Here is a 26,456-nt window from a genome sequence, read left to right on the forward strand (position 1 = left end):
TTATGATTATATGTTCTAGAGCAAATCTAATCTGTTGTAGCTGCGTATACACAATATTATTAAGGTAATCTAAAGAATACCTTTAGCTTGAAGGAAAGGTATAAAGCTAAATAATATTTGTATCTTGCATTTTTCCTCTTATAATTTCTGGCCACTTGAGTCCTTTTATTTATATTGGCAGAAGTTTGAAATTTTGGTATTTGGGAAATTACATCGTGAATTGCTCTGTGCCCCAACAGATAGTACTCTGTATCATTATTCCATTATTCAATTTCTCAGCAGATTTGTCGAGGGGAGGCAGGTGAGAAGGTTGAGGCTGAAGTATGTAGAAGATAATTTTAAAGGAACTCATTACAATCATTTTTCCTAATTAGCATAAATGAATTATAATAAACATTTATAAGTAAACAGAAAAAAATTAAAGCTTTTATAGAAAAAGTGAAAAAAAAAAACTTATCAAGAGTAATCTAAGGGTTGGAGATGTGGCTCAAGTGACAAGAACAAAGCCCTGAGTTCAAACCCCAATTGTGCCAAAAAAAAAAAAAAGCAATTTGAATGGTGTATGTGGTGACTCAAGCCTATAATCATAGCTACTTGGGAGGCAGAGAACGGGAGGATGGAGGTTCCGATGGGCTGGGGGAGCTCTCAAGACCCCATGTCAACCAATGTAATCGCCGGGCACACTGGTGTATTACCTGTGTCATTCCAGCTACACAGGGAAGTACAAATAGGATTGCAGTCCACTCTGGCCTGAGCATAATGTGAGATGCTATCTCAAAAAGGGTTGGCAGAGTGGCTCAAGTAGTAGAACACCTGCATAGAAGTGTGAGGCCCTGAGTTCAAGCCCCAGTACCGCAAAAAAATAACAATAATAATAACTTGAACATACATGGCTTCCAATATGGTATGCACATCTTTTCTAAGCTTTAGCAATCCCAATGCTGAGAATTCTACTCCATGAACACAGAATGTCTCTACATTTACTTAGACATCCTTTAATTTCTCTCAGCCATGTTTTAGTTTTCTATGTGTATGTAAAGTCTTGCACATTTTTATTAAAGTCTTAGCATTTTATTCTATTTGATGCTGTTATTAATGGGATTGTTTGATATTTTCAGAATATTCATTCATATAATAGAAATATAATGAGCAAGTAGGCTAGGCAATTAGCTAAAATTAATACAGCTTAGACAAAAGGGCCCCTGGAAAGCTCCATTGTATCTTAAAGGGCAAAACAGAAAAGCAGGATGGACCAGAATGAGGACCAGTAGGAATTTCAAACCCCCATGGTTTAAAGGGCACAATCAATCAGAACGTTGAGGGCACAGCAAACCAGAATGCTGCTTTCTGCACAACTAGTTAGCATACAGATTGAGCAACACTCTGGGATAAAGGGATAAAAACCTTAGACCATGTCACTTCTCTAGCAGCCCTCTCTTGGGACACCCTGCCAGCTCTGGTAGCTCTACTCTTTGCTATTTTCCTATCTCAATAAACTCTCTTGATTTACTTACTCTTATTGTCCATGATTGTCATTCTTCAGAATTGCAAGACAAAGACCCTGGGCTCAGACAGAGCACATCGGTAACAATAACATATAGACATACAATTCATTCTTGTACATTGATCTCATATCCCATGAATTTGGTGAATTCTTTTATTATTCCAGTAAATTCTTTGTGAATTCCTTAAGATTTTCTACAAGCAGAATCATGACTTCTTTCTAGCATTAATGACTTTTCTTTTTCTTCCCTCATTATGCTAGATAAAACTGTCAATACAATGGGGAACAGAAGTGGTGAAAGCAGACATTCTTGTCTTGTTCCTGCTTAGGAAGAAAGCACACAGTCATAAACAATTAGGCACAATGCTGGCTGGCAGTATATTACAGAAGTCCTTTCAGGGGGAATAAAAAATGTCTTCTAGGGCTGTGAATATAATTCAGTGGTAGAGTACTTGCCTGGTATGCACAAGGCTCTGAGTTCAATCCCCAGAATTGGAAAAGAAAAATGCTTCTATTCCTACTTTATCGATAGTTTTTATCCAGAATGAGTACTGGATTTTGTCAAATGCTATTTTCTGGACCTATAGAGATGACTATGCCCTTAACTCTATTAATTTGGCACATCAAATTTTATATGTTGCTAGATTCAATTTGCTAATATTTTGTTGAAGATTCTAGCATCTATATTCATGACGAACATTTGTCTGTGGTATCAGTGTTACTCATGTTGGGTCCCTCAGGGCACACCTAATAGTTTATATAAGGTAAGTCATAGTAAGCCCCTAGAGAATATACAATAAAGATTTGATGTCTGGGAGCATGGCTCACATGGTAGAGCACCTACCTAGCAAGGGTGAAGTCATGAATTTAAACCCCAGCACCACAAAAAATTACAGAAAAAGAAAAACAGAGTTGACACAGATGGAGGAGCTTGTCAACCATGGGCCTTTGAGCCAATGGGCAAAGATTCAATTATGCCTATGCAATGAGACCCCAATATGGACTGGACTGGAAGCACGGCTCAACCAGTAGAGTGCCTGCTTTGCAAGTGTGAAGCCTTGAGTTCAAACACCAGTCCCACAAAAAAAAAAAAAAAAAAAAAAAAAAACTTCTGGACACAGAAGCTCAGGTTAGCCTGGTTGACAACAGTCAATAAACATTGTCACATACTGATGTGCAAGGAGGGTGATGTATCCCTAAGGCCAACATAAAATTCCCATTTGGACCCTCCCACATCTTGCCTTATGTGTGTCTCTCTGGCTGGTTCTAATCTGTACTATTTTATGAGAATAAACCTTTGATCCTAAGTACAGTGATTTCCTGACTTCTGTGAGTGAGGAAACTGCGGCAAAGAATTACTGAACCCAAGGGGGTAACAGGTACCCCCAAATTTATACCTACCTGGCAAGAACTGAGGAGGCCTATGAATCTCTGAACTTGTACCTGGTGTCTGAAGGAAGGACAATCTTGTGGAGGATTGCATCCTTAAACTGTGAAGTTTAGTGCAACTCTAGGCAGCTGGTATCAAAAGAATTGTATAATCCTACCTCAAATCCTTGGAAGGGAGGTAAAACAGTGGAAGAATGAACCACACAAATGGCATTAGCCATGTATATTATTAATATCTAGCAGAAATTACTTATAAGCTCATAAAAACATAATGTTGTTGTACTGTAAGCTATATTGTTTTCATTGGCCAAAATGGTATTTCTGGTATATATTACTGACTAATACTATGTTTTAATACTCACTGAACTATGGAGTCACAAAGCTTTAAGTCAATACATAATATCCAAATTGACTTATATGAGTTTTTCATGATCCCTAGATGAAACCACTTAAGATAATTCTTAGTCACTAAATTACATTTTTTCCAAAAAACCCTACATATTTGGCCTAATTTTAAGGACATATCAGCTTGTAAGTTAAAAGTTAGTTAATATGTATATTATTCTTCAATAATATTCAGTGAACATAAGAAATAACAAATCAATGTTTCAGTTGGCAATTAGAAAAAAAGATTCCATGAAAATTAAACTCCCAAGAGAAGTGATTTCATTTTTGCAATGAGAACATTAATTATTCAGAACAACTTTTCCAAGCACCTAAATGCCAGGCTCTGTGCCAGGTGGTTAAATATAATGGCAGGCAAGCTGGCCTGACACTGTACAACAGAAAACTTAACAAATTCAAATCTATTCTTCAAGAGGAAGACCAAGCACAAGCAGGAATAGCCAACCTAATCTAGGGGAAATAATAGGTTAAAATTATAGGTTAAAACAAGGAGCACTGAAGGATCTGAAACAGACTAACATGATCAGTTCACTTTATTGAAAAGATCAAAAATAATGCAGAAGAAACTGAAACTAGATCCATGTCTATCACCCTGTACTAGTATCAACTCAAAATGGATCAAAGACCTTAACATCAGAACCGAAACTCTGAAGTTAGTAAAGAGCAGGGAATACTCTGGAAGCAATAGGTATAGGCAAGGACTTTCTCAATAGAACCCTATCAGCTCAGCAACTAAGAAAAAGGATAGACAAATAGGACTGCTCAACAAAAGAAATGGTCTCTAAACTGAAGAGACCACTCACAGAGTGGGAGAAAATATTTGCCAGCTATACATCAGATAAAGGACTGATAGCCGGAATATACAGGGAACTTAAGAAACTAAACTCTCCCAAAATCAATGAACTTTCTCAAAAGAAGAAATGCAAATGGCCAAAAAACACATGAAAAAATGCTCACCATTTCTAGTCATAAAGGAAATGCAAATCAAAACCACACTAAGATTCTACCTCACCCCTGTTAGAATAGCCATCATCAAAAACACCACCAACAACAGGTGTTGGCGAGGATGTGGGGAAAAAGGAACCCTCATACACTGCTGGTGGGAATGCAAGGTGGCGCAACCACTCTGGAAAAAAATTTGGAGGCTTGTTAAAAATCTAAACATAGATCTGCTATATGATCCAGCAATCCCACTCTTGGGGATATACTCAAAGGAATGCAACACAGGTTACTCCAGAGGCACCTGCACACCCACATTTATTGCATCGCTATTCATAATAGCCAAGTTATGGAAACAACCAAGATGTCCCACTACTGACGAATGGATCAAGAAAATGTGGTATTCATACACAATGGAATTTTACTCAGTCATGAAGAAGAATGAAATCTTATCATTCACAAGTAAATGTATGGAACTGGAGAACATCATCCTGAGCAAGGTTAGCCAGGCTCAGAAGACCAAAAATCATGTTATCCTTCACCTGCGGACTTTAGATCTAGGGCAAATACAGCAATGTGGTTGGACTTGGGTCACATGACAAGGGGAGCACACATACGGGAAGTATGGGGATAGGTAGAAAACCCAAAACATGAAAGTGTTTGATGTCCCCACTCCAGAGAAACTAATACAGAAACCTTAAAGCAACCGAGGTCAACATGAGAAGGGGATCAGAAACCAGTGTAAAGATCAGTTAGAAATGAATCAACTTGGGTTATAACACATTTGTACGTGGAAGCAATGCTAGGAATCTCCCTCTATAGCTATCCTTAACTCAACTAGCAAAATCGCTTTGTCTTTCTTACTATGCTTATGTCTTCTCTTCAACAAAATTAGGGATAAGGGCAGAACAGGTTCTACCTAGAAGTGAGGGGCGTTGGGGGGAGAGGGTGAGGTCAGGGGGGAGAAATGACCCAAACAATGTATGCATATGTGAATAAATGAATTTAAAAAAATAATGCAGAGATCTAGCAGAAGGGGTTAAACTATAAAACAAAAGAATAATAGGAGTCTACCACAAAAATCTAAATGAAAGACAATGGAATCTTGCATAAAAATGTCAGTGGGGTTAGAGAAAAGTGAACTGATTTGAGATTTAGACACTAGAATAGATTTAGAACTATTTAGACTTGTCTAAATAGTTAATGTGAAGGCAGAAGAAGGGAGGGGAATCAAATATGACTAGCAGAGCTAGAGGTGTGGCTCAAGTGGTAGAGCACCTGTCTAGCAAGTGGGAAGTCCTGAGTTCAAACCCCAGTAGAGAAAGAAAACAAACACAAAACAAAACAAAAGAAATGACTACCAGCTAGCTTACTAAGGTGGGGAGCAGCAGAAAGTTGGAGGACTGTGAGTTAATTTTACATATGTTGTTTGTAAGAGCACAACATCACAGGAGAGACATCTGCTAGGAAATTTGACATTTCTATCTAAAGTTCATAAAAGAAACTGGGGCCTAGATGGGCACTGGCAGCTCATGCCTGTAATTCTAGCTACTTTAAAGGGTAAGAAGGTAGGACTGCAGTTTGAGGCCAGCCTGGGAAAATAGTTTAAGAGAACCCATCTCCAAAATAACCAGAGCAAAAATGGGCTAGAGATGTGGTTCAAGCAGCAGAGTGACTGCCTTGCAAGTGCAAAGCCCAAGTCAAACCGATTCCCACCAAAAAAAAAAAGGTTAAAGAAATTGAGGACCTTAAAGATGAAGGAAACTATACCAAAAATATAATGTTTTTTAAAATTAAAGCTACGTATGACTTGATAATTTGTAAGAAAATCAAAACTGAGTTATCTATATATCTGATACTGATCTCACTTTAAGGTATTTTTCTAATAAAGAGACAAAAAGCCCATTAACTAGTCAAGCACCATCCTAGCTACTCCTAGGTTGGAAGCCATCCTAGACAAGTAGTTTGCCAGACCCTATCTCAAAAATATGCAACACAGAAAAGGGCTAGTGGAGTGGCTCAAGCGGTAGAGCACCTGCCTAGCAAGTGTGAGACCCTGAGTTTAAAAAAAAAAAAAAAGCTCATTAACTATTTAGTCTCTTAGACAACATCCCTTTTCATCCAGTAACAAACAAAAGCAAAGTGGTGAACAATTTAGGAATATACCTCTTGCCATTAAAATAGTACATTTGAGGGTGAATTCCTGAGTGTGGGGAAGCAGCAGCCACCATTTATTTCAGGGCACAGTGGTGGATATCCTGAGAAACTATGCATGGTCCAGGAGCACCAGCTCCTCTACTCCCATTGTTTCTTTTAGATTTGCTGAGCCTAGCTGCCCTAGGAGCCCAACAGTCGGGTGGAGCTATACTGTGGCCTAGGCCTACCGGCTTAACAACAGCAACATCTGTGGAGGCAGCCTTGGCAGAAGCAGATTTTTTCCAAATCTAGGATGGGTGATTTAGAGAAAATGGCAGACAGTATTGATATTGAAGGAATTCTTGAGGCTCCTTATAAGCCTTGCCTAACAATATCTCACTTCTACTCCCATGAATTCACCTTTGATTCTACTGAGAACTGTCAATCATAGGGATAAAAATAAGTTAACCATACTAACTAACAGCCTTGAAGAACATAGCAAAAATAGGAAAAAAGCAAGAGCAGAAGTGTAGTAATGAGCTAAAGAGAAGCAAAAGTAAGGAACAGAAGCAAAGTGGAGACAGAAAAGGAAAAAGAAGAAAAGCCATGAACAGAGGCAAAGTAGAAGCAAAGAAAGGAGACAGAGGCGCTCACCAAGTCAAGACTGCAGATCCTGAGTTCACTGCAAAAGTCCCAGCTCCAGGCCAAAATGGAACAGTGCCATCCAAGGAAAGACTGGGTTACCTCATACCATCAAATTAAACAAAGGACATTCCCAAAGCAAAAGTACAGATTCAGACAAGAGCCCTGTGAGGGAACCTACTGAGGAAAGTGATGTAAAGGCATTTCAAAAATACCCAACACAGCCGGGTGCCAGTGGCTCACACCTATAATCCTAGCTACTCTGAAGGCAGAGATCAGGAGGATCAAAGTTCAAACAGTTCTCAAGACCCTTTCTCAAAAAAAAAACTATCACAAAAAAAGTGCTGGTAGAGTGGCTCAAGGGAAGAAAGGGAGGGAGGGGAGAAGGGAGGGAGGAAGGGAAGAAGGAAAGAAATGAAGGAGGAAGGGAGGGAGGGAAGAAGGAAGGAAATGAATTGGGAAGGACTGGAATTGACTTGGGAATAACTGGTCATCTCCAACTAATGGTGAGACTCGCAAGGTTACAGGTTTGCAGATTCCACCAGAAGCACAACAAGCTTTACAAATGAGTGGCTCTTTGGCTGTGGGATAATTCTTTTGTTATAGATTTGCAAGTGCAACTTTCCCAACAGACTGAAGCTTCTGCTTTAGCTGCAATTGCCTCTGTTCAACCACCTGCAACACAGTGTTTCCAACTGTCTAACATGTTTAGCTCTCAAACAGAAGTTGGAAGGTATACAGAGATGAAGGATGATATGACTAAAGCATGTAATAAACATGGAGGAGTTTACAACTTGGGGCAATGTGTACGTGAAGTGCCTGCCAATTGCTGCAGGTACTGCTGCTCTCAATGCATTGCACGGCAGGTGGTTTGCAGGTGAAATGATATCTCTTCTAACTTACCACAACCTGTTTCCTGATTCTATGACAGCAACACAACTACTGGTTCCAAGTACACGATGAAAGATCTTATGTACATACCTTTTTTTTTTCCTTTAAAATTCACCTTTAGTTATCTTTTATTTAGATAAAAATAAAGAATCAGGGTCTGTCATTTGTATACAATTCCTGTTACTTTGAAAAACTAAAAATGTTAACAGGAAAGAAAAATAGTCCAGATTAGAACAATGCTTGAACCAACTGAATATTTAACTTACTTTTTGTGAAAAAGTTTCAGTCACCATCAAGGATTCACAAAATTTATATTAAAACATTCATACATTTTCCTTAAAAAAAAAAATATATCTACCAACAAGCCAAAAGTAAAACGTTTCCAAGACCAACCTCATAATAAACCATAATCAAAAAATCAGTATGATTGTACTTTTTTTTTTTTTTTTTGGATGTATTGGGTTTGAACTCAGGGCCTCTACCACTTCAACCATATCCCCAGCCCCTTTTTGCTTTAGTTATTTTTCAGATAGGGTCTTTCAATTTTTTGCCCAGGCCAATCTGGATTGAGAAAGGAGTAAATGTAAAACTATCATTTTTACAAAAAAAAACTGTCTTAAAAAAACGTTTTTGTTTTGTTAAGATAACTGTCAGGGATTTTTGGTGCTACAGGTTAATCCAAAGATTTATCAAGACAACAAGAGTTTATTAAAACACAGAAAGGCAATTGGCAGCTGAGCACAGGATGTGCTGCTGTACTAAAATGAAGGTTGGGGCAGATTTACTTATGTAAAGCAAAGTTTTAAAAAAAAATGCTAAAGTGCACACTCCAAGTATGATAAAGGGAAAACTCCAAAAGGCGCACTACATTGGAGGTCTTGAATCCTTCAGTTTTTATTGTAATCAACAGAAGAGGTATTAGTCCTACTCCTTCCACATGTCGGGCAAAGGGAATTTTATCAAGACAACAAGAGTTTGACAAGTACTGACTTTGGTGAAAAATAAAGCACTTTAGGCAAAATGCAAGAAACCTCCAGTACGTGGTGGGGGAGGGGAGCCCTGATCTTTTCCTGGGGAAATAGACACAATCAAGGTTAAGGGATGGCCAGATTGGGCCTGTTATTTTAGGGGGGGGCTCCACTGACTAAAGATTGGTGGGATGTTGCTGTATGTCATGAGCCATCTGTTAATGTTAACTATCTATGTTATCCCTTAACATCTGAGCCATGACTCTTGGCCATTAGGTTTCCTAACTCCATACTTAGTCTCCATAAATATTTACTTGCTCACTGTTAGTTTTTGTCAAGGTTTTGACTACTGAGGTAACTGAGTCATACCTAAATAAAAGTTCATTTAAGAGTTGGTTTATGTAAAATATTCTAGATGACCTCATAATTATAATTAAACAACTATTGTCTTAGATGATTCTAATGTAGTCAGTACCCTGTATGTGTCTGTGACTGGGCTGTTTGGGGTCACTGACACTGTAACCCAGCCCAAATTGATGGGAAAATCTAAGGTTTCACTTTAAGAGTAACAACTAAACTAATATGTATACATAATCTCTATAGAGCTGCGATGCTGTTGCTGGCTCCTATATATTTATTTGGGTTTTCCAAGTATATCAAGCCTTCTAAAATAGTAAGTTTATATAAACACTGTAACAAGAAGTTAATGGTACTGATATACCGTTCTGTTAGTTACTAAATTATCCATCAAAATTTTGCTGGGCACCAGTGGCTCATGCCTATAATCCTAGCTACTCAGGAGACAGAGGTCAGGAGGACTGCAGTTCAAAGCCAGCCCAGGCAAATAGTTTCCAAGACCCTATCTTGAAAACTCCTTCACAAAAATAGGATTGGTGGAATGGTTCAAGGTGAAGGCCCTGAGTTCAAGCCCCAATAGTGCAAAAAAAGAAAAAAAAATTAACCATGGCACTTTTAAGTTTTTGTCATTACAGTTCTAATCCCTCTGAGGCATTTATAATCGAGTCCATGGAAAATGACTCTAATAAGTACTTATGTGTCAACCAGGTGAGCTTTTTGGATGTCTGCTTTTATTGGATTTCATTTTGTACTGTCCTTGTGAAGAAGTCCATTGCCTAAGAGCCACTCCTTCTAAACCTCTTTGTAGCTTAAATTTGGCTAAAAGGGTCTAGTTGGCACTGACTTCCACCTGATTTGCTTGTTACCCCCCCACCCCTTCACACACAAGACTCAAAAAAAAAAAATCCTCACGAAGAGGGTGGGAGAAAGATCTTCAGAGGAGACTGCTCAGAGACAAGCAGTTTGGAGACAAGGGAGGAATGCCATCAAAGTTCAAATGGAGTCACTGGTGCCAGACCTCTCAAAAATAACCAAAGCCAAGAAGACTGAAGAAATGGTTCTTATGCATGTGTGGCTATCTGGCATTAAAGCCCTTCCAGGCACAAACTCCTATTTTTAGCCCGGGTCTTCTACTTAAACAGAGACAAAATATTTTTACTGGCTCTAGACATGTCCTTTGACACGTAAAGATGGTATTTTTAGCTTTTTTTTTTTTAAACAATGGGTTTTTCTTGGACATATACTCTGATAATATGTTGTTGCCACGGTAATTCTGTAGACAAGAAAAACCGCAGGTTCAAATATTTTTTTACAAATGTATTATAGCCAACACCTCCTGCTAGAAGTACAAAAACAAAAAAAATTAAATCTTGACTACCATCTCTAACCTAGTTCTTCCCTCTACTTGGCCTCTGGTCTCTTAATCTGCTTGTCAAGTTTGTTTCATCAAGGTTGGACACAAGTTCCAGATGGTGATAGAGACAAAGCCACACATGCTGGAGACCTCCTTCGGATACCATGGACTCCTTGACAGACCTCCTTCAACATCCTGGAAGACACTGACTGACTGTTCAGGGACCCCTTGAGTCAATACCCCCTTTCCTGACAGAATTCAGGGTTACCTCTGGAGATGGGGGGAATATAAGGAGACAAATGTAAAAAAAAATGAACGACAAAAATGTCCCTGGGGATGTAAATGTAGCAGGAAAAAGAACAAAAGTTAACTTTGTTTTAGATAAAGGAGACAAAAAAGACATACTTAAAAGCAAAACATTTAAAAAGGACATGAAAAACCAGCTTCGCACACAGGTGCTGAGGCACAACAAACTCTCCCAAAATAAAAGAAAATTGGCCTCACCAAAATAATAAGCAGTAGTCAAAAATACAGATAACAAGCCTGAAGGACAGGATGGACTAATGAGGCCCTCTTAAAATGTCCACTATGATAAGAATAGGGACAACTAGATGGTTGAGCTTAATCAAAAGTCAATTAATACTAAGTCTGAAGAAAAGAACTGTAAATTTTAAAAGGGGGGAGGGAGAATTATGAGAATCAACTGAAAATAAGGTCTTTTTTCCTGTCAAAGGAGTTAATGTAAAACTATCACTGTGTGGATGCCAGCTAACCTCCCCAAATTGCTGCCAACATGTTTTGTAAAACATTGCTTGAGTTTGCAAGGTTCTTGCAGTTAAAGAGCTGTTTATCGCCAGATAGCCTAATCTCAAGCTGTTCACTTAAAGATGAATATTACCCAAAAGAATTTTCTTGTTCTCCCTACTTCAAGGTCCCCCTTACTCCATGTGCCCCCTTTTTTAAGTAACCAATCACAAAGATTATGAACCGAAACCAGTCCATCAAGGTGAGGGGCAGAGATGTAAAAACTGAGCTGACTCCACACTCAGTATGTTCTGCCTATCAGACTCTGGTGTGTGGCTGCACCCTTCTGCAGAAGTAAAACTTTTCTTTTTGCCTTGCTGAGCAAATCCTGAGTATTTCTTTGATCATCAATTGAGAACAGCATTTCCAACACTACCTAAGCCTCCCATATAGCTGAATTACAGGCATTTGCACCATGCCAGCTTCTTTCTTGAGATGCGATCTTTGCTAACATTTTTTTTTTTTTGGCCAAGCTGGCCTCAAATCACAATCCTACCATTTTTATTCAACAAGCACCTCAACTTCTCTCTCACACACACATACATACAAACATACACACAAATTCCATTGTGTTTTTTCCAATTAATTTTTAGGTATGTTATACATACTTACTACTATGATTTCCATACATCAATAAAATAGGTACAAGGTTATCAGTATAGGTTATATTTCATATGCAACCTATATTGTCAAATGTAAGATTCCAGAAAGTAAAGTCACTAGAATTTCAAAGAAACCTTTTCTTCTGACAAGACAAACTTCATTCACAACGGCCTGCTAAAGATATCTTAATAGCAGTTTAGTACATCTAATAACATACCTAAAGAACCCTTGGTCTGTTGACTGTTTGGTGGTATGTTTTCCTTAGCCATGGAAATTAGTATTTTACTATTTTCAGAAAGCTTCCCTGATGCTTCTCCCTGAAAGAGACATAATATTTACAAACTGGGAGAGGAAAAAAAAAAAACCTCACAAAATATGCAACTCATCTCAAAACTTTTACTAAACAGCCTGACAAAATTACATATAATAGAAGAGATTTAAATGTAAGGTTTGAGAAAGTAACCAAAGATACTTAAATATTGTATTATGTATTCCAATATTTAACTCACTCACTTATCAGCAAGTGAGTTCCTATAAAATGCAAGTAAAAAAGTACTTAAATTTCTGTCATCATAGGGTTTATGAACCGCTGGAGAGACACATAATAAACAATATTACTTAGATTATATAATATGTAAAGAGTGACAGGGAGGGGCTACACAAAGAAAAAAAATAGAGCAAGATTAGGGAGCCCAGAAATGCTGGATGAAAGACTGTAAAGCCTCAATGAGCAAGTTATTATTGAACTGACATTTAAGATATTATTTATACACTATTTAACATGAGAGATTATAACAAATCAGTATTTAAAGCTATTACGTATTTTAACTATGAACTCCAAAGACTATATACTACCCCTCAGTACTAGAAAGTAAGAGCATAGTCTTTGGAACTACATAAAGGTTCCAATACTTAATCCACCTGTGTCTACCTGGACAAATTATTTAACCCATTTGAGCCTTACTTTCCTGATCTGTAAAACAAACAAAAAGCCCTCTACTTCACATGGATATTATGACTAAATGAAACAATACACATAAAGTTCTTGGCATAACTCCTTGTACCTGGCAGATTACTACAAAAGGAAGACAACCTAGTGTGATGGCCTAAGAGAACAAGCACTGGAGTCAGGATGAGAAGGATCAAAGCCTAGTTCTACCAGCTCTATCACCTTCATCTCAGTATTTAGCCTCCCTATCTCTCACCTTACTCATCTGGAAAAATCACAGTAACAGTACTTATAGATTACAGTGAAATATACCCTTTTAAGACTGTCCATAATTACTCAACAAACATTAATTATGGAAGTAAAATTACTTTATAATTAGTGTCCAAATTATCATCTCAACTTAGACGTCTTTGCCCCGGAGAAATGCTAAGCCAGATAAGACACTGAAATAACAGGTAAGCCAGAAATGACTTAAGCAAACCAATATATATGATTATTTCATATAGACTGAACATTGAACATATGGTACAGTTGTTCGGTACAGACCAATCTACATGCTATATCTTATTACATGCAATGAGCCCATGAGATGATGACACATCTGTTAGACTGGTGCAGTATTCTCAGAGCCTAGCACAATCTCAGTATTTGCTAAATGGATCACTCTTTTACCAAAATGAAAAAAACTTTAAGAAAACTTTCTAGACACTGCTTTCAGAAACAATTGTTTTAACAAATCTATGTTCTAAAAAGCAAGTAGTATAAAATAAACTACCCTAATTAATTTACTAATGTAGATATCAAAAAAGTTTGATCCATTTATAATCTAACTTTACACATGGAATAGGAGAACCTGCTTTTATATGTGTTCAGTTTATATTCTGGAAGTTGTTTATGTAAGAACTGCTTCCTAATCATCTTATGAAGCACATAATTGATTATTCATTGAAACTCCAACAAGAGAGAAGAGTATTGTGAGATACACATCACCACAAAAGAAAAACTGTGCTGAAAAAATCACTAACATCTTATCTGGAATCAGACTCCTTCAAGAGTCAGAATGACAGCATAACCAAACTAAAGTGTATGAAACAGAAGATGCTCACTCGTAGAAGATGTTTTACATTTACACAGGTGGAATCCTCAGAAACACTTTTAATTAAACATGTTGGAAGGAAATTATTAACTTGACCTTCATTTCCATGTAAGGTGGATCACTTTCCAATTCTGCTTTGTCTTTGGCCAGTTTGGCTTTTTGCTCTTTGATAAATTCATCCAAATTATCTCCCATTTTGTAGATCCTGAAAAAAAGAAACAAATCCTTCAATGAGCAAAACTACATCATTGTATTTTTATTATAATTATTAAGATGAAGGCTTATTCCACTTTTAGTATTCAGTCTCATCAAACTGAGAACCTCAAACTTAAACCTGACCATAAATATGCATGCATGCCTCTCCTCTCTCAACTTGGTGAAAAGCTTACATCATTTCAAAAAATCTGAAAAAAACATATGCATGAATGAAAATGTCACAATGAAACTCATTATGTTGTACAGGTAATATCTGCTAATAAAAAAGAAAAAAAGTAACTGAAAACCAAAATGAATAACCATCATCATTAGCCACATACAAACTAGAAAATAAAAACAGAAAACTTTAATCCTTAAGATGAGCACTTATTTTCCCAAAGAAATTGTTAACTATTTGGAGATAATTTCTAACTTACCAAAAAGTTACAAAAATAATACCAAGCACACTCTATAGTATTTACCTGTTCCCTATTGTTTGGATTTTGCCCTACTGGCTTTATCCTTTTCTTGTGTACAGAGGGCCATTTTCTCTATACATATGAATATAAATTCTTCTAAAATTAAAGGATGAATTATATATATCATAGCTCTTTGTCCCTAAACTCTCCAATGTGTATTTCTTTTTCTTTTCTTTCTTTTGACAGTACTAGTTTGAACTCAGGACTCTGTGCTTGCTAGGAAAGTGCTTTACTGCTTGAACCATGTCTCCAGCCCTTTTTGTCCTGTTTTTTTCAAATAGGGTATCACTTTTTGCCTAGGCGAAACTGGACCCCATCCCCCTATTTTACACTACCTCACAGTCTATGAAATGACAGACATGTGCCATTATAACCAGCTTCTTTCTGTTAAAATAGGGTCTTACTAACTTTTTGGACCAGGCTGGCCTCGAACCTTAATCCTTCCAATCTCAGCCTCCAAAGTACCTAGGATTACAGGGATGAGCCAACAGCACCTGCCTCTAGTATATATTTCTTAAGAATTGGGCTAGCTCAGAGCCAGTGGCTCATACCTATAATCCTAGCTTCTCAGGAAGATCACAGATCGAAGCCAGCCCTGGGCAAATAGTTCCCAAGACTCTATCTTGAAAAAACCCATCACAAAAAAAAGGGCTGGAGGAGTGTCTCAAGCAGCAAGAGTGCCTGCCTTGCAAGCGTGAGGCCCTGAGTTCAAACTCCAGTGCCACAAAAAAAAAAAAAAAGTTTGAGGCTGGGAATGTAGCTCAGTGGTAAAACACTTGCCTAGCATGTGTGAGGCTCTGGGTTCAATCCCCAATACTAAGAATTGGGTTTGGGCAGGGGTCTAGTTGCTCATGCCTATAATCCTAGCTACTCAAAAGGCAATGTACAGGGGTATCACAGTTCAAAGCCAGCCCGGGCAAATACTTTGTAAGACCCTATCTCAAAAAATATCCAACACAAAACAGGGCTGGTGATGTGGTTCAAGTGGTAGCTGTCTAGCAAGTATGAAGTCCTGAGTTCAAACCTTGGTACCACCAAAAAAAATTGTTTTGTTTTGTTGTTTTGGTTTGGGTTTTTATGGGGAGGTGTTTTGGGAGGTTTTTTGGTGGTACTGGGGTTTGAACTCAGAGCCTTGTGCTTGGTAGACAGGTACTCTACCACTTGAGCTATACCCCCAGTCCTTTGAGTTATTTTCTTACATAAGTTTAACTATAAACTTTGAAATTTTTTTTAATCTATTGTACTCATTCCAGTTTTGTCAAGTGACCAATAGTGGCCTTTACAGCTTATTTTTCTCTCTCTTCAGTTCAGGATCCAGACTAGGTTAGGTATATTTCGATGTTCTGTCTCTTTGGAACATCTCTACAACTCTTGTCTCTTATTATATTAATATTTTTAATACAACCATCTACTATCTACCTTTTTTATCACCTAGATTTTGACTGATGTTTTTTCATGGCTTAATTAGGTTATACAGGTATCTTTCTCAAGATGAAGTGCCACCAGTAGAGACACATGATATCCACTCAACCCTCATTAGTGAGGTTTTTTTCATCACCTGATCAAGAAGATGTCTGATTTCTCTACTATTGCTCCTTGTAACAGCAAGCATTCTGTGCAGGAATACTTTTAGACTATGTAAATATCCTACTCCGGATCAAAATTTCTATCTAGATTTAACATCAATTAGTGATTCTTGATTCATCCAACCTTTGAGTCTAGATGGCTACAAAATGCTAATTTTCTAATTCCACCAACCCTTATACAGTTATTTCCTTATCATTCTATCATAAGAAAGAACCCATGTAATTTTTAGATTATCATGTAGAATCACGAATTTTTTTAATAAGCTCTGGAATTATTTTTAAATTCCTAAGTTATAGTTTTAAATGAAAAATAACATATATATCATAAAATTCACTCATTTTAGTGAACTGTCCCGATAAGCCTTAGTAAATTCATACAGTTGTTCAAAGTATTACCACAATCACATTTTATAATGCTTCCTTCGCCGCCAATCCCAATGAGACTGCTAGAATAGCCATCTGGGCTCTGGGAGTCAAAAAACTGCCACAAAGGATGGGTAGAAAGAGAATCAGTTCAATTGTCAAAGATTATGTGGTCTTTTTTCAGAATACTGAAAAACCAAAAGCTGAGAAAAACCAAGGTCATTAAGTAAACTATTACTCAACCTTCCTTTGGCACCCTAAAACTAACTACAAATCATACACAAACTTAAATAGCTTAGCTTGCCTTAAAATATTAGTGGCATTCACCATATGGTAAGGGCACATGCATGCTAAAATGGCTACTAGAATATCCTATAGTAACCTTTGCCTAATTAGCATAGTAAAAATCACACCCTCAGGTGGAGACTTAACTTAATAAAACACTGTTCCACAAAGACCCATGATGAAGGTGAGCAAGAGTGCAACTGAGACTCCATCTCTACATTCAGTAACATCAAGACTAGGTCCATGCTTACCACACAGAAGCCATAAAGCTGTGGACCTTTTTCCTTTGAGTCAGCTTGGAAATTTCTCTCTCCACACATGCCTTCCTTATGTTTAGGCATAAGAATAAAAAGCCTTGTTCCCAAGATGCTGTGCCTGATTCTTCTGCTAAGAACCCACAGGGCTGGCAACACCAAGAAGTCTGTAGATGTCATTTCCACCCTCAACTCAGCAAACTGTTTTTCTCCTCTCTCTATATATAGTTTTGCCTAACCTGGAAATTTCCCATAAGTGGATCACATATAATATATAGTGTTTTGTGTGTGACTTCTTCCACTTAGCATTTCTGAGGTTCATCTATATAGTTGTATCTTTCAGCAGGTAATCATTTTCTCTTTTTACTGCTAAGCCACAGTCCTGTGTATGGAAATACATTTTGTTTACCTATTCACCTGCTGGTGGACACTTAGGTTGTTTCCATTTTTCTGATATTTGTGAATAATGCAGCTATAAACACTCATATACAGGTTTTTGTGTAGACATACGTTTTATATTCTATGTCTATTTAGCTCTAACAATTTAACAGTTCTTCAAAGTGTAGTGCTTATAATCATTTTACGTTCCAATCAGCAATACATGAGGGCTGCAATTGTTTTGGTTTTTTTATTGTGTCCACAATATTTTATTGCACTCCAGGGAAAGAACTAGTTTGTCTTACTCATAGCTATTCCTAATAGCGTCAGTCCAGTCAATCACTAAGTCTAGTTGGCTCAAAAACTATCTCATGTACTTGATACATACCTGTGGAGTGAATGACTAGATGCTCTCACTAAAGCAGCACGTCCGAAAATAACTTGGGGAGGATTAGGGTTCAATGGCCAGTGAAATATCAAACCAACATTTCTCCCCTTAAGAGGGAAGGATATCAAAATGAGGACTACTGGGCCTCATCAAGTAAGCTGAGGGAAAGGCACAAAGAAGGAAAGCTTGAGATTAGCTTTTCTTAAAGAGAGCACTTCAGATGATTAATTCTGGGTAAAGTTTGTAGAATACTATTCTCAAGAAATCTGGCAGAAAGAGTATACTTAATCTCACCAGCAAAGTTAGAAAACCCTTTAATAAACTTTTCCCATGAGAGTCTTTTAAATATCTATCTCCTGGTGCTTTAGCACAGTACTTGGCGTAGAGTAGGTACTCAAATTTTACTTTTTGAATATACACATAACACAAAAGATACCTTTTAAGTAATATTCCTGTAGACATACACTGTTGCAACATGGAGCATAAGGAGTAATGTAAGAAGATGCCTGAACAAAAAAAAGGATGGAAGCCCAGGGAACTAAAGATCAAAACAAGATTCCACTTCTGGGTAAGGCAGAACCCCAAGACGGAAATGGGGGTTGTGATTTCTACCCATCTTCATCAGGGTTTGAAATGTTCAGTCTTTTTGATCTTAGTCATTCTGTTGGGTATGTATCGCTATGTGGTTCTAATTTGCACTCCTCTAATGAACATGTTATTGAGGATATTTTCATGTTCTTATTTGCCATTCACATATTCAAACATAGTACCACTGGCAAAGTACCACTATTCAAATCTTCTACCCATTTTTATAATTGGATGTTTTTATATACTGTACACAAGTACACTACTGAACATGTCTGTAAATATTTTCTGCCAGTAGTTTGTAAGTTTTCCTAATAGTGTCTTCTTAATAGTAAAAGTGTTTAATTTTTGTCAAGTCCAATTTATGAATTTTCTCATCAATTTTAATCTACTTGTGTTTCTGTGTCATATCTAAGAAATTTTTGCCTATCTCAAGATCACAAATGTTTTTCTACATTTTCTTTTAGAACTTTTCTTACAATTTTCTCTCTTACATTGAATCTATGAGCCATTTAATTTTTGCAAATCGTAAGGCAAAAGTCAAGGTTCAATTTTTTACATATGAATACAGATTATCCCAGTATCATTTTTTGAAAAGACTACTTTCTTCATTAAAACTAGATTTTTTTTAAAATGTTTTCCAAAAACACATCTAGTTTAGTGACTAACTTAATACAAGACAAGAAAGAAAGTGCTACTAATGACTAAAATATTAAGACCTGGAAAGGAAATGTGAATGGAACCCTGAAACAAAAACAAATCAGAACAAGCTGGCTGGTTTGAAAAGATTTGGCTTACATATGTTAAGTTGAAGCTAATAAGACATATGGAAATTAGCAACAGATAGTTAGAAATACAAGACTCAAATTCAAGGAAATGAACCACATTTGAGATGCTTAGTTAAGAGTTAACTATTTTAGGAGGCTAGTGAAACTCAAGGCTGGGAGTCAGAAGGCTGAGAAGGAGTAAACTCTCTAGGGGCTCTGGCTTACTGGTTCAAGCTGATCTGTTTTCTACTTTATATGGACATGTTGAATAAAGGTAATTTCTAAAATTAAATGATCCGTAAGAAAAGACACAACAGAAACATCACTGGAAAATAGTTCAGCCCCATGAAGAGAAGCCAAGCAGAAGACCTGAAGGTCAAACTCTTCTACCAGATTTGTTTGGCAGCTTAGCATCACGACCTTTTCTTTCCAGAAAGGAAACACACACAAATAGGTGTTCAAACCACACATCCTAGCCCTCAAATATATGGTTCAGCAAGCCAGCATTAAACTCATGTTCCTATACCCATGAGTGACTTATGGAAAAAAGCAGAAAAGCCTATGACATTGTCATTCTGCTCATGAAGACCAAGAGAAAACACATGGAAACTTTCAAGCCCTGGAAAGACCCCTTGTGGGCTCACATGAAGAGTGGCCTCAAATTCTATGAAAATCTCTTCCTTCAGGATCACTATGAGTTGATGTTACAGAACCACACTGATGGCCTCAGTGTGCACTCTACTTGACTGGCTATAAGTAAGGACTCACATCAAAGAAAGAAACTGGGCTCATAGTGCTTGTCATCACTGCCTGCTCTATCTGGGAGATGTGTCCCACTTTGAGTTCCTAGACCTGGCCACCAAGAACCTGGCCAAGAGATGCTATTACAGAGCCCTGTCAGTGGCCCCAACGTGGGAATGCCCTTCATCAAGTTGGGAGCTTTCACAGGGAGCAAATTGAAACCACATACTTCTATCCACTAAGTGCCTTTTAAAGGGGTAACTTGAAAACTCAAATGGTACTATGATCACACAAGGAAAAGATACCAGGGAAAGAAACTGTCTTGCAGCCAAAGGCAGTGTTGGGTTTACAAGACTTCTGGTTAGCTTCCACTACCTTCAGAAGGCCTCCTGAAGCCTCTTAGAGGAAATTCAAAGCAGACGACTGTCTTTCTTATCAACCATGTCCATCTGACTTTTGCCAGGCTTCCACAGAAGGGAAGCCCCCCAATATGCTATTTGGTTCTCCCATACTGCTCATCTTCCACATGGTGGTTCTTTGCTTCATAAGTAAGTGTAAAAACACAACCCAGCAGTCATCTTCTCATTTTTCTCCCACCTAATTCAACATATGAAAGCACAAGACCCTGAGTATATACCCCAGTACTGCCAAAAAAACAAAAAAGAAAAAAAAACCACCAAACACAATAGTTAACAAAGAAATAAATGAACAAATAAATAATAATTCAGCATGTGAATACATGAATCCAGACTAGACTCCAGAAAGGGAAGATGACTCCATGGGTGGCAGCCTCCAGCAATGGAAGCCAGGAGAAAGAGACTGGAGGGGGACAATAAGACTTTCTAGTCCCCAGGCCCCATCATAACAAATCCCAGAAAAGCCACAGCTGGTGCTGTGTTTGTAGTGAGAGTTGCAACTGAGAGGCCATTTTCATTCCTGCTGTGATTCATATGTGACATGGAAAAGGAAAACATATCCTTAAGTTCACAGGCCCAGTCAGAAACAAGGAGTCAAACTTCAATTCAGAGACAACTGATGAAAAAGGGAATGGCTTGCTGGAATCAGAAGCAATGCAGAAAAATGGCACCACATCCAAATTTAAAGCTGTCCATCCCAGGAATAAACCGAAAGCTCAAACCTCTCAATTGTCTCTTAGATCTCTTGAGAACAACTAACTGTTAACCAGCCAGCTCCACTGAGCCAAAAGTTCCAAGGAAAACATGACTTGCACTTGATTCCTGTCTTCAGCCACCGTATTCTGATCTGAGCCCTGCCTCCAGCCATACCCTGGCACTGAAGGCAACAGAAGCAGCTTTTCTGAGTTAGAGTTTCACACTGGTACCTGGTTGGGGCAGAAAGCCTCCATTAGCTTATTGTGAGACAATCTCCAAGCCATTCAAAAGAAATTGAAGATCCTCTCTGCAGAGGGGCTACTGCCCACCATCAAGGCGATCCTGGGCTGGCTCAACACCAACTATAGTCTCCTCTCCTCATTCTGGCAGAGTTCATTTAGCCTATGGAGTCACCTTGTGTGTGCTGCTGAACCTGCTGCCCTCAGAGGGAGACCTTTAGCCAACCAGGCCTGCCCATCCCACCATTTCCATGACCAGTTACAGAGATGAAAAGCACACATGCACACAGGTGCCTGCAGCTACCTGAGGACTTGTCCTGCTCTAGCATTCTCCACAACAGGTTTGAGAAGAGGTGGGCTTAGAGCAGGACCAACCTCCATTCAGCCCCAGGATGAAGCTGCCTTGTGCATCTGTTTCCTCAGAAGTTTTGGCCATTTTGTAACTGGACTCCCTGGACAGTTTGAGGCTCAACTCTAAGGTGGGTGACTTTTATAAGCAGTACACTTGAGAGACTAGAAGCCAGGCATAATGGTGCATGTCTGTAATCCCAGCTACTTGAGAGGTAAAGATAGGAGCAACTTGATTTGAGGCCATCCCAGGCAAAAAATTAGACATCCTAACTCAACAAATGAGCCAGGAGCAGTGGTTCATACCTGTAATCCCAGCAACTCAGGGGGCAACTCAGAGGCCACCTGGGCAAAAGCAAACTAAAGTACAAAAGGGATTGGGACATCACTCAAGTGTTAAAGTGCTTATGTAGCAAGTGTGAGGCCCTGAGTTCAAACCCCAGTACTGCTGGAAGGAAGGAGGGAAGAACAAAGGGAGGGAAGGAATGGAGAAAATCCATCTCAGCAGCTTCCAACAGGAACTTCAAGGATCAGGTTTTTCTCTGACTTCAGAATGAAGTAGCACTGTGAGAGATGATCTTTAGGGGCCCCAAATTTGATCATCCTTGATTCTTAACCTGTTCCCTGTCTCCAGGGCACTCTATATCTTCTAGTCCTCCACCAACTCACCATCCGGGTAGGTTTGACACAATGTATACATCTCCTGATGGTAATGTGGCAGTAGCAGCCACATTACCTTGCTATCAGATGAGCTGAGGAGAGGCAAGTAAAACATTCTCTGCCAGAACTTTGTGTCCAAAAGGTTGGTGAGACCCAGGATGACCAAGCCAGACTCTGATGCCTGAGACCTCTGTTCTATCCTTCACTTCTGCAAAGGTCTTCCAGACTCATCCATGCCAAGAACACCAGATCCCAGCATGTTAACTGTCTGCTGGATGACCCTAAGGATTTCTAACAGATGGTGCTAGAGATTGCAGCTGAGGCTGGTATGGAAACCAAGAACATCCTGAGTTTCCACAAAGAGTGGAGGGAGATCAGCTGACATCATCACATCTCTACCAACCAAACTCAGAACGTTCCTCTCTTTTACAAGCACACAACACAACGCTAAGGCAGGCACTGTAAATGAGGATTTGTGTCTACCTACAGACAGAGCTTTAGTGTGACCGCTTCCAGCCTTCTTGTTTCCTTTTCTGCCATCTTGGCATGAAACCATGCTCTCCCTCTGAAAAATCTTAAGACTGACTCAGTGCTTAGTGTTCTTATAGTAAAGCAGCAACTTCAAGAAACACTATCATGGGCAAGTCTAGCTATGTGGCTATTTGCTTAACTCTGTTTTTGACATGAAACTTTTACTTATTTTGCTTTATTATGAGGGAGCCATGCTTACTATAGAAGGTGGGTCTCTGCCATCTGTGAAACTCAATAAATACAAAGCTTAAAAAAAATGAGCCAACTATTTTAAAGATAATAGTGAAAATCCTAGTAAATTAGAACAGGCAGGGAAAATGGGAGATAATCTAGAACTAAATGCTGGGCATTGTTCATCTGAACGACAAAAGAATTGAAGAACTGAATTGTATTTTGATTTAAAAACTACAGAGGAAATAATTAAAAGGCTGAGGCAGAAATATGGCAAATTTGAAGCCAGCTACATAGTGAGACTGTTAAAAAATAAAATAATTGAAAGAGGGAAATAAAGTAAACCCTGTTAACATAATTAGTGGAGGAAAAGAGGCCAGAATTGTTAAGCAATATCAAATGCACAAGAATTTAAAATAAAAATAAAAAAAAAACAGGGCCAGGCACAGTGTCTCACATCTGTAATCCCTGCTACTCAGTAAGTGGAGATCAGGAGGATCACAATGAGAGGTCAGTTTAGGCAAAAAAAAAAAAAAAAAAAAAGTAGTGAAACCCCATCTCAATCAATAAGTCAGGCATGAAGGCATACACCAGTAATCACAGTTAAGCAGGAAGCTGGAAGTAAGAGAATCTTAGTCTGAGGTCAAATGCAGGCAAAATCCAAACACTCTACCCGAACAATAACTAAAACCAGAAAAGGGCTGGGAGTGTGGCTCAAGAGATACAGCACCTACTTAGCAAGTGCCAGGCCCTTAATTCAAACCTCAGTACCACCAAAAAAGATTTTCTTTTTAAAGCAACCAATTAATTGAATGTTTGGGAGAAATTATAATTTGGAAAAATATTTAAAAAGGAAGCTTTATGTAAAAAAAAAAAAAAAGTTGAAACTTTTACCAATAAAGCAGTGTTTACTTTCAAAAAGAAAAAGAGCACTAATTTTAAAATACAGCTTTACTAAAATATATTCCAAGTCAATAAAAGTTAACATATCTCAGTCACTATTAACTTGCTGTCACAAAAGATTTTTATTCCTAGTAAATATTCAGAATACCTCAACAGCAAAAGTTTTCATGTCAAAAACTCACTTTTCTGTTGTTGGGGGGGGTTGTTTTGTTTGAGACCGGGTTTTACTATGTAGCCCAAACTGGCCTCAAACTTGCTATCTTCCTGCCTCGGCCTCCTGAGTGCTGGGATAGTAACCAGATGCCACTACACCCAGCTAAAAAAAAAATTACTTCTTAAAATCCTAATTGTCTTCAGTATTTGATGTCTGAAAGAAATAAGAGATAATGCATATAGTTTGCTACAGGATTTTATACAAAAGTTAAGCAAAAAATGATATTGAGCTAAAAAAAAAAAAAAAAGAAAGTAACAAGCCTCTTTTATAATGAATTAAGTTTTTCCATACAATCCTACCAGGGATTATTAATTAGCATGTTCATTTAAGTGTTGCTTAACCAGAATTTGAAAGGGTTCCCTCTTGAATTTATACTTACATTTCCCTTTACTATGAAACTTAGCAAATTACTACAAATTCTAAAACAAATTTTAAGTACCAGTAACTATGGTAATAGACCACATTTTTAACCAATGGTAGTGAATACAGGATAATCCAAACTAAAACACAGGACTTATCAGAGATATAAGTATACATTTAGTCATTTCTAGTTTTGTTTTACTGTCTATCTGAATAGATTATAACATTTTTAATATAAAATGGAAAAAATCAAAGAGTGGAGCATAGTGATGTATGGCTATAATCTCAGATAATCGGCAGGCAGAGATGGGAGGACTACAGTTCCAGGTCAGCCCAGGCAAAAAAAGTTAGCAGGACCCTATCTCAGAAAATATGCTGGGAGCTGGTGGCTCACACTTCTAATCTTAGCTACTGGGGAGGCTGAGCTCAGGAGCACTGAGATTCAAGACCAGCCCAGGTAAAAATAAAGTTCAAGAGACCCCCATCTCATTGGGCGTGGTGGGCAAGCCTGTCATCCCAAGCTACTTGGGAGGCTGAGATCAAGAAGATTGGTTCCAAGGAAGTCAAAAAAGTTTGCAGAGACCCCATTTCAATGAAAAAAAAAGCTGGACATGGTTGCACACACTTATCATCCCAGTTATGGTAGGAAACATAAATAACAGGATCACAGTCTAGTCTAGTCTAGGCAAAAAGCAAGACCCTATCTCCAAAATAACCAGAACAAAAAGGACTGGAGGTGTGGCTCAAGCAGTAGAATGCCAGCCTAGCAAGCATGAAGCCCTGAGTTTAAACTCCAAAAATAAGTTGTACATGGTGGCACAAACCTGTACTTCCAGCTACACAGGAGTTGGAGGCCAGAGGATCTCAGTCCTAGGCCAGCCCTGGACAAAATAAACCTGAAAAATAAACTAAAGCAAAAAAGGATGGGGGTGTGGCTGAAGTGGTAGAGCTAGCAGGTATGAGGCCCTGAGTTCAAATACAAGTACCACCAAAAAAGTCAAAGATACTAATAAGCTTTGTCCAGGTGGTAACCTCCAGCCAAAGACCACCAAGAATACTACAATAGTTGAACAAATTAGATTACTCATTGCATTCAGGGATGCATCAAGAACATACACTACGGGCAACCACTGGATGTCTTAGTGGAAAACCACTAGAAGAAACATGATTGGAGCTTGTGTTGGGCAACGTGCAGGAAGGTTTAAGGAAGCAGAGTTTTGCTGTCATAAGTGGACTGGACATTGTTATAAATCTTATCTGTAGTGTAAGACTAAAGCTATTAGCTGGTAAAGAAGCAATAGTCATTCCTGTAAGCAGGGACTATTTGTTTTTGTCTTGATCCATCAGAGTGGTCTTATCTGATGTTGGTGTTCTATACAATTGTTTATCTTCAACAGGACACAGCGAGGAGTGCCAGGCCAGTTCTTAGCAGCACAAGGCAATAAAACTTTCCAGTTTCTAGCTTAGCCACTTTTCTCTTTCTCACCCCTAAAAGCATGTGACATATTACATAAAGCTATTTTGACTACAAAATTATTCACAAATTACTTGGTAATTTGTGATTTGTAATTGACTGGGTTGAAGGGCACAGCCTACATACAAAATACAATCAGAATGTGTATAACTTAAGGATTAAATTGCCAAAAAAAAAAAAAAAATCAGCTGAAAAACACCTAAATGGAATTTTGTATGTTCTTGACACTTTACAATGCAATTACAACTTCTTTTGGGATACTATTACTGAGTATTTTTTCCGTTAGCTGTGTACATAGTATACAAATAAGAAAGTTTTCAGGAAAACAGTTTTACTAGAAATGAAACCCACTTTCCATCACTTATTGACTCCATGTGATTGATATA

General features: G+C 38.1%; 1 protein-coding gene and 3 pseudogenes across 12 annotated transcripts in view; 3 read left to right on the plus strand and 1 right to left on the minus strand.

Moving 5' to 3' along the window:
• The window catches only part of Cspp1 (centrosome and spindle pole associated protein 1), a 136,864-nt gene that overhangs the window by 105,641 nt on the left and 4,767 nt on the right, over positions 1-26,456 (minus strand). For 11 of the 12 annotated variants that reach the window (XM_074068567.1, XM_074068568.1, XM_074068570.1 and 8 more), the window contains 2 exons: positions 14,134-14,242; positions 12,210-12,309 (listed from right to left, as the gene is read on the minus strand). In XM_074068567.1, the coding sequence (XP_073924668.1) occupies positions 12,210-12,309; positions 14,134-14,242 (209 nt within the window). Of the gene's footprint in view, positions 1-12,209; positions 12,310-14,047; positions 14,243-26,456 lie in introns of those variants that run through there. The other variant, XM_074068576.1, reaches the window with a different exon arrangement.
• LOC141421253 (RNA-binding protein 39 pseudogene) lies at positions 6,980-7,978 on the plus strand (annotated as a pseudogene).
• Positions 19,565-21,243, plus strand: LOC141421656 (nonsense-mediated mRNA decay factor SMG5-like; annotated as a pseudogene).
• LOC141421254 (nonsense-mediated mRNA decay factor SMG5-like) lies at positions 20,668-22,167 on the plus strand (annotated as a pseudogene).

Source organism: Castor canadensis, chromosome 3, assembly GCF_047511655.1.
Source record: "Castor canadensis chromosome 3, mCasCan1.hap1v2, whole genome shotgun sequence".
Classification (NCBI taxonomy): Eukaryota; Metazoa; Chordata; class Mammalia; order Rodentia; family Castoridae; genus Castor; species Castor canadensis.